The following is a 12156-nucleotide window of genomic DNA, read 5'->3' as shown; positions in this document are numbered from 1 at the left end:
GTATTCTAGACCTCAGCTATGGCTTTTTTTTTTTTTTGAGATGGAGTCTCGCTCCGTCACCCAGGCTGGAGTTCAGTGGTGCCATCTCGACTCACTGCAACCTCTGCCCCCGTGGGTTCAAGCGATTCTTCTGCCTCAGCCTCCCGAGTAGCTAAGATTATAGGCACCCGCCACCACACCCGGCTAATTTTTGTATTTTTACTAGAGACGGGGTTTCACCATGTTGTCCAGGCTGGTCTCAAACTCCTGACCTCAGGGAATCCACCTCCCAAAGTGCTAGGATTACAGGTGTGAGCCATCGTGCCCAGCTGAAATGCATCCTTTAATAGTTTTTTGTTGTTGTTTTTTTAAGTGAACATCTGTGGGTGCCAAATTCTGTCTTTGTATAACTGATTATGTCTTTATTTTGCCCTCACTCTTGAATAATAGTTGACAGTTCTTTGTTCTCAACACTTAAAAGATATTACTCCATTGTCTTCTGGCATCTCTTACTGCTCATGACAGTCTAATAATTATTCTTTTCTCTCATAGCTTTAAATTTTTAAATCTTAATCCATGGATATTTTAAAAATATTAATACCATCAATGTGGATTAAATAAATTTTTCTAGCTCTATTGTGGCATGCATCTGAGCCCAGAGTATTTGCCTTAATTGTGATAATCAAAAAGGAATGGGCTTTGCGGTCAGGCAGGTTTGATTTTGAAACAGAATTCTGACATTTGCTGCATTGATCTTGTGCAAGGAAATTCTCCAAGCTCCCTTCTCACCTCTTTAGAAAGTGTCTATTATTACCTACATTGCAGAGTTAATGCAAGAATTCAATGATAGTATGTGCTTCCAAAATATTTCTTATAATAGTCATCATTATCTTGTCTTTGCTTCATTCTTATCTCTAATGTTAAGCAAATCCTTCAAGTACTACCTCAGCTTCCTCGTCTGTCATATTGAGGGCAGTAATTCAGACCTCACAGGGTTGTGTGAGAAGTAATTGAGAAAATGTAATGTCTAAAGTATATTCGGCCCTCAATACATGTTTCTGTGTTGTTATTAATGTTCTTTTACCTAAAGAAAGGTAAATGAGGTGGTGGCAGTGTAGCATGGCAGAAAAAACTCCAGCTTTAGCATGGGAACAATTGCGGGTTGAATTCAATCTGCCACTTCTCTGAGTCCACACGCAAGTCCTCTCTTCTCTGGGTTTTTACTTCCACTCCTGACTACAGGGAAAGCAATTCCTGTCCCTTAGTGCTTGGTGGGGGCCTGAATGACATTGCGAACATTAAGGTCTTGCAATTTAGCAGATTCTGCCTAAAAGAGAGCGAGCTGGGCCAGGCCATCTAAGCATAGAGAAGCAGCTGGGAAGGCTTGGTCATGGCCTCTTGTTCTGGGAGCCGCTCCCTGACACATGCCCACATGGTCTCCCCAGCCCTGCCGAAGTGAGTGAGCTTTGATGCTAGGTCAGACAACAGGTGTGTAAAAAAGTGAAACCGTGGAAGTGTTGTGCAATTGTGCCCCTCAGCTGTCACACCCAGGCTGCTTTTTAAACTGATATATGCTGGAGTACTTCCGGGAACTATTATTACCTTCCAGATGTTCATAACAGTGAGATAAGCAGGGATTTGCTGAAAACCCGGAAAGAAAAGGTAAAGGCGCTGGCACCAACTTGAGATCTAGGTACTCTAGGAACTGAAATCAGATCAGTCGACTAAAAAGATTGTGTTTTTTAAAAACAAAACTTTGATTTGCTCTGCTTCATTAGGACTAAAAGTTTGCCTGATAGCCTACCTTTGGTAACTAATTTTGCTAGAAACACTGCTTGCAGCAAAGAAAGAAAGTCTGGCTACTTTAGTTCACAGCATAGGTTCTTTCAGTGAAAAAGAATTAAGGAGAAGAGAGTGAAAAGGAATTAAGGAGAAGAAAGGAGTCAACTACCTTTGAAAGAGGCTGTTCTGGGAAGAGGTGATAGAGTCCCCTACGGGATCATTGTGATATTCCACACGATCATTGTAATGGTCAGCCTGCTACGCTGACACACAAACCCTGTACCCATTCACAGCGACAAGGACCATGTGGGAGTTATAAGATATATAGAGCTGGCCCCTGTGGCTGGGGGAGGGGACCAAGGAACAGAGGGCTCTTTTTCCTAATTAGCTGTTTTCATACAGGGAACACATGACCCAAACACAACCACCAACTGGGTCTTTGACATATACAAGCAGAAAGGGGGAGCTGGGCTTTTGTCTGCCGCAAACTCTTTTAACTTGCCTGTCACCCCAAGCTGCAAAATTCAACAATGAGTCAGATGAGCTGGGCCATTTCAGATAGTTTGCTAAATGGACTTGGGAGACAGGTATTATTTCAACCCACTCAGGGTTGAAAAATACTGTAAAACTGAGACTGGGTTAATATCTCTTTTTCTCCTTTTCTAAGTGATTTGTGATCATCTTTTTTTTGCCATTTGCCTGAGTTTCCAGTATATCTATCCCAAAAGAGTGTGTGGTTCAAAAAGAAACACATTTCAAGGAACCATATTTCTTAGTAATAAATTCAACCCATTCATAAAGCCTAATCATTCTCCTGCTCAAGCTTTCTTTTTTACATTGACTGTTAACTCAGTAAGCACAGATGAATTTCGAAGAATATTGCAAGGGAATTACTTTCCCTGTCTAATGAAAGGCACCTGCTACCATACGTGGTCAGTTTAAGAATAAGCAAATTGAAGAGTAAAGGATAAAGCATGGAGAGGATGCTCGCTGTGTGGGTGTGGGTATGTGTGTTTGTGTGTGATATTGTTGATTCTCTGACTTGGAAGCAATGAAGAAATCTCAAATATTTTCCAACAGTTCACTTAAGGGAAAACAGTTCTGCATGAATGATTTTTCCAGAGCTAGAGGTAACATGTGCTAACACTAACTGTGCTGAACTGGAAGTCATCAAAATGCCATGCCTGATGGCACTGCCCAGGTAGCAGTCAGCAGAGCATTTCCATATACAGCTCAAAGAGAATTTCCATCTGTAGCCATGGTGCAGGCAGGTTCAGAGAACCTTCCAATGCTGAGATTAAAGAAATCCACAACAAAACACTTCTCCAAGTGGGTAAACACAGTCTTTCATGGACAGGGCTGTTTAGAAAAAATAGTGCCTTCTTTGTTTTCCCACATATTTACTTCGTTGTATAGCACAACTGGAAAATGGTGACAAGACCATAAAAAGCTAGATGGAAAAGTGTCAAATTAAACCCACAGCAAAACCCAGAGCTGATTGGCTTAATTGGAGATAATGAGAAACAAAACCACAACCCTTACTTGCGAAGGGAAGTAGAGAACTGAAGCAATTACCCAGAAAATTTACCAATGCCCCTTTGCCGAAATGCCCAGAAAATTGAAACCAAAATGTTTTGGGATTTCAAATGTCTGGATAATGCCTAAAAGTCCCATCTCAGTTTGCCAATGATGACCTGGATTCAGTACATACTGCTTTCTTTCTGGTGAAAAGTAGAAAACTGTCCTACAATGTAGCATAACATTCACCCCGATTCAGTAATCAGGTTGCTGCCCGCAGAGACTGCCCTCAGTACCTTTGGGCAGAGATTTCAAGCCCTGTTATACTAGAAAGCAGCAGATGAAGACTTGAGGTGGGGATATCTCCTGGAGGTGATGAAGACTTAAAGGGTCAGTGAAACAAAAGGGAAAGTGAATGCAAATGCCCTCTTTTAGGGATTAGACTGGAGTACATTTTTAAAGAAAACTTAAGGTCATCTGCCCACAGCAAGAGTATGGTCAATCAAGCCATTTGCAAGTGTTCAAACTCAGAGGTTTCTTCATGTGCCCAGTCTTGGGAAGTGCACAAATATGGGATTCTATGAAATTGTGCTTTGGAAGCAGCAATCACTGGGGACATCTAGGCATGGGGAGTACAGCCACTGCAATTTATTCTTCTTTAAGCTCAGATAGTACTATCTGTGGGCAAAACCACTCATTTTCAGATTGATACTCCACCTTTAGCATGTAATGCCATCTCTCTCCCTGAAAGTCCTAACAATGTCATGTCTCCCCAGAACAGATGTGTTTCAGGGTGATGACCTTGCAGAAACAGCAAGTTAGACTGTGGTAGATTCCTCTGGGCATGGAGCCCAGAGGAAAAAGTGTTTGGAGATGGGGAGGGCTGGGGTGGCCTTACCGAAGCTGGGGGCGCTGTGCAAGGTCATGTCCCGGATCACCCTTGTGCCGAAACAGGACCACATCAAGAGGAACTGCTGGGCCACTTTCTTCAAGGACCCTTGTCTCTTGGCAGCCACCTACAAGAAAGTAAATGGCTTTAATAGTGGTTGACTTGACCTTTCATTTATTACTGTCTCTTTGAAAAATGAGGCCGGTTGAAGTGGCTCACGCCTGTAATCCCAGCACTTTGGGAGGCCAAGGTGGGCGGATGATCGCATGAGCCTAGGAGTTTGAGACCAGCCTGGGCAACGTGGCAGAAACCCCATCTCTACAAAAAATACAAAAATTAGCTGGGAATGGTGGCACACCCCTGTAGTCCCAGCTACTCAGGAGGCTGAGGTGGGAGGATCACATGAGCCTGGGAAGGTCAAGGCTGCAGTGAGCTGTGATTGCACCACTGCACTCCAGCCTGGGCAACAAAGTGAGACCCTGTCTCAAAAATAAATAAATAAATACAGAAAAATGACAGGAAGGCTTATGGTCTTCAAAGTCAATGCTATGGAGCAATGGTTTTTGTTTTGTTTGTAGCAGCAAAAATACTTTAAAAAATGAAATCTTATGCCAAGACTCAGTGTATACAGCAGATAAAAGAGATGCTGACCTGGTTGAATCAGGGATGGAAGACTCAAGAGTCCTGCCTCCTGACCCCTCCACCTCCTGGGGCCTCTCCTCAAAACCCTGTTCAGATAGCTCATCATAGGGCTTTGTCTTGGCCAAGTTCACAGAGGGCAGTGGTGGGCTGCAGGGCCCAAGGCTGCCCGCTAGGTGCCGGTTTACCAACCTTCACAACACAGCGGTCAACCATGGTATCCAGCCACTCAATGTAGGACTCGATGGGAGACTGCTCCTCCAAGAGATGGTCAAACTCCTGATATACTGTCAAACAAAGGAGAACCCCACACGCATCACTGCAGTTGTATTTAACAAGAGCTACGTCTTAAAAGAACAGAGGAACAAAACTTTGAATAAAGTAAAACTTTAAATAAATAAAACTCCAAGGTCTTAGCAGAGCATTCGAGACTCTATAAAACATGCCCCAACTTACCTTTCCAAGATCATCTTCCATGCCTGTGAACATGTTAAACTGTGGCTATCCCATATTACTTGCCATTCCGCCAGCAAGCCCTGCTTTTTTCATAGCCTTAGTCTTTTTTTTCAGGCTTTTCCCACTACTTGGTTCCTCATGTCCCCACTGAAATGGCCCTGGTATGAAATCCCTTTAACCTTCCATGCCCCTTGCCCGCAGAACTGATCACCCCTCCTCTGCACTCACATAGCACTTTATTATTGGTTTTCTACCTTTATTATATGACTAATGGCACTGTGGCATAGTTGGGTGGGCATGTGTGTCTTCCTGCTAGTTCTTTGTCTGATATCTTTATTAGCTGGTGCATTATCTGTGACATAGTTGTTACCCAACAAATTCTTGCTTGAATTAATGGGTGAGGCATTGCTGCTCTCTTGCTCTCTGCCCAGGGTAGGGCACATGTGATAATTCAAATGTTTCTTGACCACAACTGTATCAGGCAAGCAGCCTCTCTGTGTGGCATGTAGTAGGTGCTTAATAGATACTTGTTGAGTAAGTGAAACAGTCTCTCTGCCCCTCAGTTTCCTCATTAGAGAGATAATCCTACCACTTTACAACCTGTCTTCACTTTAAGTCAGATAACTGAATCTGGAAGTGCTTTTTTTTGTTTTTTGTTTTTTGTTTTTGAGACGGAGTCTCGCCTTGTTGCCCAGGCTGGAGTGCAGTGGCGCAATCTCGGCTCACTGCAAGCTCCGCCTCCCGGGTTCACGCTATTCTCCTGCCTCAGCCTCCCGAGTAGCTGGGACTACAGGTGCCCGCCACCAAACCCGGCTAATTTTTTTTTTTTTTTTATCTTTAGTACAGACGGGGTTTCACTGTGTTAGCCAGGATGGTCTCAATCTCCTGACCTCGTGATCCGCCTGCCTTGGCCTCCCAAGTGCTGGGATTAGAGGCGTGAGCCACCGCGCCCGGCTGGAAGTGCTTTTTAATCAATGAAGTGCTCTAGAAAATAGAAACATGGCTCTGGTGATCTCTAGTTTGAAACATCTCTTTTCATCACATTTTTGTGTTTCTGTATGCAGAGATCAATAAATCAAACCACAGTTCAAAATCCATATGTTTCTTTCATTTTCATTTGAGCAGTTTTTGTTCTCTCATTTTAAAGGACTGGACACTTTTCTCTATTTTACTTAGTTGACGCTTGCTACAAGAAGTAAGATTCTGAGGCCAGAGGGTCATAACACTAGAATACTCAAATGTTTGTTGACTGAATGGACGAACAACCCATGGAGGTTGGTACGATTATTATCCTCCATTTTACAAGTGAAGAAAGAGACAAAGATGAGTAACTTTCCAAAGGTTGTTCTTTCACAGCTAGTGAATTGCAGAGACAAGATTCAAACACATCCTGACTCAAGTGCTTGCCTCCTAACCACTTCACTATGCTAACACTAGACTGTGTACCAAGCATGTGGCACAGATAGTCTCATTTAATCCCTTCACTTTAGTCCCATTTTACAGAAATGGAAACCAAGGTCACAGTGTACTGGAGCCAAGGTTTGAATCAAGGTCTTTTGGGCATCCAGCCCCATGCTGTGTAAGAGCTGCGTAAGAGCAAGGTTTGAACCAAGGTCTGTTGGGCATCCCAGCCCCAGGGATCCCAGCCAACGGAACTTGGACATGGGGCTGGGATGCCCAGCAGACCTTGGGCAGTTACAATTATAACTCATTCTAATCAGCTTGCTTAAGTACTAATGTGCACTTTTAAAATCTAAGGTAAGCTGAGCATTGCCGGCTGAGATCTATATCACAGAGGTGATGGTAACCCCCTAGCAAGAGTTTGCAGATTTGTCAGCTGGCTGTGAGGAAAGAAGAGCGCTGCACACAGTTGTCCCAGCCCTGCTCAAGCTGACCTTTGGTCCAACTCCCTGTGTGTCAGGAACTTCCCAGCTGTCTGGTTAGGAGGTACAGGGTTGACGCACATGTGCTGGACTGCCTTGAGGCTTGGTACCCTCCCTCAATTCCCCCTTCACAGCACTGTATTACATGACATTGTTCTCTTTGGTAAGATGCAACACATCTGTAAATACATGTTTGAGGTCTTATTTACCATTAACTGTAAGCTCCATGTTGGGAAGGGATGTGTCCATCTTATTCACTGCCCTTTGGCCAGCATCTAATACAGTACCTGACTTAGGACAGGCATTCAGTAAGGACTAGCTGGGTTGAACTGAACCACAGCATTTACTTCCCCAGAAGAAGAATGCAATCACAGCTTTAAAGGGCACCATTCTGCCCTGGACCTAAAGGAACTTGAAGAGAAAGCCACAGAAGGTTCTTTCTTGAGAGAGGCAGCAGTGACCTCCATGGTGCTCCAGCAAAGGCTCAGAGCCTGGTCCTTTAAGCAAGCAATGCTGATTGTATTTTTCCCTGTGAGTCTGGTTCACATTTTCGTCCCTCATGAAAGGAGCTGAGGTGGGAAGAGAACTGAGTCTAACACTGCTAGGAAGATTTGCAGAGCTAAGAACTAGGTTCACTCTGGGTTTCCACTCATCTCTTTGGTATTCCATGAATCTTGCTGGACACCTGCTCTGTGCCTGGCCCATTGGGAGTTCCTAGGGGCACAGTGATCAAAGGTACCCCCAGTGCTATTAGGGTGTGCAGGGCCATGCTTTCTGTTGACCTTCCATCAGGGGACAGGAAAAAGCAGAACAGGAAGGATGATTGTAAGCACTTGGAAAGATCCTGGAACCTCTAAAACTCACCCATATTTCCTTTTTTTTTTTTTTTTGTCTCCTGTGCACATGAATACAATATGAGCAGCACTAAGGCCTGGTGATGAAGCTGGGACTAGACGTGAGACCAGACTTGGGTTCAGCTCTATTGCTTAGTGGCTGTATGACCTTGAGTTAGGTTCACCAACTCTCTAAGCCTGAGTTTTCTCATCTGTAAAGTGGGGGTGATAAGAGTGTCTTCCTCATGGGGTTGATGTGGAGATTAAATGGGACCATGCATGTATTGGATTTGACACAGGAGCTGGCTTAGAATAGGCAGTCAATAAGCTGAATTATTATTTTAGTGATGATCTCTAAAATTCTTACCGGGGGAAAAGTGGGCTTGGGGCAGCTGTGAAGGAAGAAGTAACAGCCTGAGTGAGGTTTGGGCTAAGCCAGGAAAGAAGCCCTGCGGAAGGTCCACATGTTCAAACATTTCGGCTGTTACATTTGCTTTTGAAAAGGGCTTAATGGGAAAGAGATCTCTAATAGGACCCTCTTAGGGAACTTTGTTTAAAGGCACCTCAAGTTTAGACTGGGTAGCTGAATAGAATTCCCTCAAGACAGCAGTGCAGAAGGCATATACTAAGAAATCTGAAGGGCCTTGGGGCTTTCAGAAAGACCCCTCTTCTTGGTGGGACAGCCTCTCTGCAGCTCCCCAAGCAGTGTCACTATTGGGATCCTGGGCCTCACCCCATTGAGAACATGGGAGTGCATGCTCTCAACACCTTTCCTGACCTGATGTTCTCTAATTATGGAGGTAGCCTGTAGACGCCTATGGATCGAGGGTTATTGGGCTGGGGGGATGCCCTGGGCAGTCAGCTGGGATGGGCATCTGAGGAATAGCAGGGATGTGCTAACAATGATGTTGTTCTCTGGCCTTCTCATATTGCTTTAGTACCAAGAGCAAACATCCTGCCTACATGGGGTTGATATTTGGAGCAGTATACCTGCAGTCTGCATGTTGGAAGTCTTTGTTCACCGGAACATGAACATATATTCACAGAAGTAAAATACCATCCACCTGCTTCTCAGACATTTAACGTGATTGAAAGGTTCACCTACCAATAGATGGGCTGACTCGTGACCCTCAAATGAAAAATAGGCAGCATATCCAGCTGACCCCAGGCTGACATACACTGAGAGAGGCAATAAGCTTTTGTTCTCATATTTAATGCCACCTCCATGGAACCGGGGCTGGCATTCAGGTCACATGTGGGGCCCTTTGCATGACATTGTATGCTGCCCAATTGCACCAGAACACTCTACCCAGCAGTGTTGACACATGTCCTCTTAAGTCAATCAGCCCTTCCTTCTGGACTGACTCATTTAAAAGGAACAATAAGGAGGAAGAGATGCTGGGAAGAACAGGGTGGGGATGCCACTTCGGTATTTACTAAGATACTTTTTCTTTCTTTTAAAAATAAAAACAGGACAACAATCCCTGGTGGGACAGCTTACATTGGGTGATGAGTTTCCGGTGCTCATCGCGAGAGTCTTCCATGGTGTAAAGGGTTTGCTTGGTGATGCTGTTCAGGTCCACGTTCCTCCAGTCTTCCAGCATTTGGAACGTGATGTCTGCACTGTGGATCACTGTTCGAGATGCCTATAATCCAATCCAATCAACTCGTTAGCTCATGGGTTGTTAAAATCCTTTCACTGTATTTCCTTTTATGCCTTGTTAATGCATCTGCTTATGGTATTTTGCAAACTACCCTGAAATTCCGGGAAATTCAATTTCAGGAAAGCACCAGAAGACTCTGTAACTCAGAAGACGCAGACACTGTTTTCTCCTGTGGTTCTTTCCACACATCTCTTTTTCTCTACAAGAAACTACGAGGGTGGGCTAGGCCAGACCAAACCCTGCTGTTTCCAGTCCCTTTGGTCTTGACCCCATGGAACAATGGGATGAAGCCCAGAGATCTATCAGCTTTCTGATGTAAGCCTGTGGGATGGGAGCTCTGTGCTGAATTATCCTTGTGTCTCTAGTACCTGAGAAGCTGCAGGCTGGGATTTAGAAGTGTTCTTGCTACCCCTGGGCCTAACTTAATCCCAGAAATTTCAAAGTGTGTATTTTTCATATAAATACATTCTGAAGCAGTTTATGCTCTAGTTTTCTGTTTTTGCTTTTTTAAAATGTTGCTATAATGATTAAAACATACATGAATAATTAGGTTGGAGGAAAAGGGAAACTATACCATACATCTCAGTAGTTTGTTAGTGGATGGAGGGATGTGTATAGTGTGTGAATAATTATATATATGTATTTTTTTTTCTTTAAAGCTGTGGCTTTTTCATGGAACCCTTATTAGTGAACTTAAATTTGCAAGTTGGAACAATACTTAGAACAATATCATCAAGTTGAAACAATACTGAGAAAAGCTAAGAAAAATATGTATCTAGGATCATTTCCTTTATTTGCATGTTTTCAAAATGTCTTTTAATAAAATAAAAAAAATTAAAATACACGAAGACATTGCCAAGTCTCCTAATGCATGTAAATTTCTAGGCAAAGGTAAATACTGACAACCCCTTGTTGTACCCAGACCATCCAATTACAAGTAAAATCTTAGTTAAATAATTGTAGAACTCTTTAAAGGTCACAAAGGTGTAGAATATATGAGTTAGGTGAATCTCTAATGATAATGAAAACAACTGAATGGAAAGGTCAGGTGTCCTGGATTCAAACATAACCTAGTTCAAATCCTGGCCTCGTTGCTGACCAGCTGATTTGGGGCAGGCAAGTAGATTAACCTCAGCCTCCTAATCTATAAAATGGAGACATGATAGTACCTACCTTTTTTTTTTTTTCTTTCCTGAGCATGTTCCTTCAGAGATGCATTGTGAGCTACTTTATTACAATGAAATGAACTGTTTACCAAAGAGTGAATTCTGTAAGCAAGTGTTTAGAACATGCTTTTTTTTTTTTTTTTTTTTTTTTTTTTGAGATGGAGTTTCACTCTTGTTGCCCAGGCTAGAATGCAGTGGCGATCTTGGCTCACTGTAACCTCTGCCTCCCGGGTTCAAGTGATTCTCCTGCCTCAGCCTCCCTAGTAGCTGGGACTATAGGTGCATGCTGCCACACCCAGCTAATTTTTTTGTATTTTTATAGAGACAGGGTTTCGACATATTGGCCAGGCTGGTCTTGAACTCCTGATCTCAAGTGATCTGCCCACCTAGGCCTCCCAAAGTGCTGGGATTGCTGGCCTGAGCCACCGCACCCTGCCTAGAACATGCTTTTTAATAGTGTCTCTTACCATCGTGTTTAGGGCCTTAGTGCTTACCTCTTAAAGAAGGGCTGCTGTTGAGGATTCCTTGAGATAGTGTTTGAAAAACAGAGTGCATAGTGCAGGGAACTCAATAAAAGTGGCTACTGTTATCCGATCGCTTCTCTTTCAGTGATTGTGTTGATACCTCAAGGCCTTTGCACATGGTGTTCTTGCTGGCTGGAACATTCTTCTCCCTCCTTGCACCAGCAGCCCCACTACGATGTATGCTCCAGCTTAAATGTCACACCCATGGAAAGGCCATCTCTGACCACTTTATCTACATAGGACCTGAATGCCTTGTGATTTTCTATTTCCATTCTGTTTCTTTCATAACATTTAACACTTTTAATTTTTTTTCCTGCTGAGGGCAAGTACCACTAAGCACAGTATTGGGCACACAGTAGGCACCCAAAAGATTTTGTGAAGTGAATGGCTGAGATAGGAATGCCAAGTGCTTACTTACCTGGTGTATCTGAAAGAGCCTGGACGTGTGAATCTTAGGTCTAAGTATTTGAGGTGAGTCTTCAGTTGGACGTTGTTTAGTCTGACTTGCTGTGTGTATGTGTTTGGGAAAGCTCACTGGGATACTAGCTGGTGTTTCATTCCCAGCCTTAACCCTAGTCCTCTGTCTGATCTGGGAATGTGTCTGAAAGCTTTCCGGTAGAGATGGAAATGGGGCATTTGCTGATTAAATTACATACTGTTTTTGTGCGGAAGGTGGAGAGGGAACGTGTGTGTGCGCCTCTACGCTTGTGCAACACGTGGCTGTAGGCATGGGTGTGGACGCTTTTATCTACATGTGCATTAAAGGGACAAAGTCCTCTCTCAATTGTCTGATCACCAGAGGGAGGCACCAAAACCATGTCTA

The 12156-nt window shown here is 43.6% G+C and overlaps 1 protein-coding gene across 7 annotated transcripts in view; it reads right to left on the bottom strand.

Moving 5' to 3' along the window:
* RFX4 (regulatory factor X4) overlaps positions 1-12156 on the bottom strand; it is a 179250-nt gene that overhangs the window by 37863 nt on the left and 129231 nt on the right. For all 7 annotated transcript variants that reach the window (XM_004053812.4, XM_055358941.2, XM_055358942.2 and 4 more), the window contains 3 exons: positions 9481-9625; positions 5000-5094; positions 4178-4295 (listed from right to left, as the gene is read on the bottom strand). In XM_004053812.4, the coding sequence (XP_004053860.2) occupies positions 4178-4295; positions 5000-5094; positions 9481-9625 (358 nt within the window). The remainder of the gene's footprint in view (positions 1-4177; positions 4296-4999; positions 5095-9480; positions 9626-12156) is intronic.

This window comes from Gorilla gorilla, chromosome 10 (assembly GCF_029281585.2).
Source record: "Gorilla gorilla gorilla isolate KB3781 chromosome 10, NHGRI_mGorGor1-v2.1_pri, whole genome shotgun sequence".
Lineage (NCBI taxonomy): Eukaryota > Metazoa > Chordata > Mammalia > Primates > Hominidae > Gorilla > Gorilla gorilla.
The sequence above is the reverse complement of the archived record's forward strand: the minus strand, read 5'-3'. Positions and strand labels throughout refer to the sequence as shown.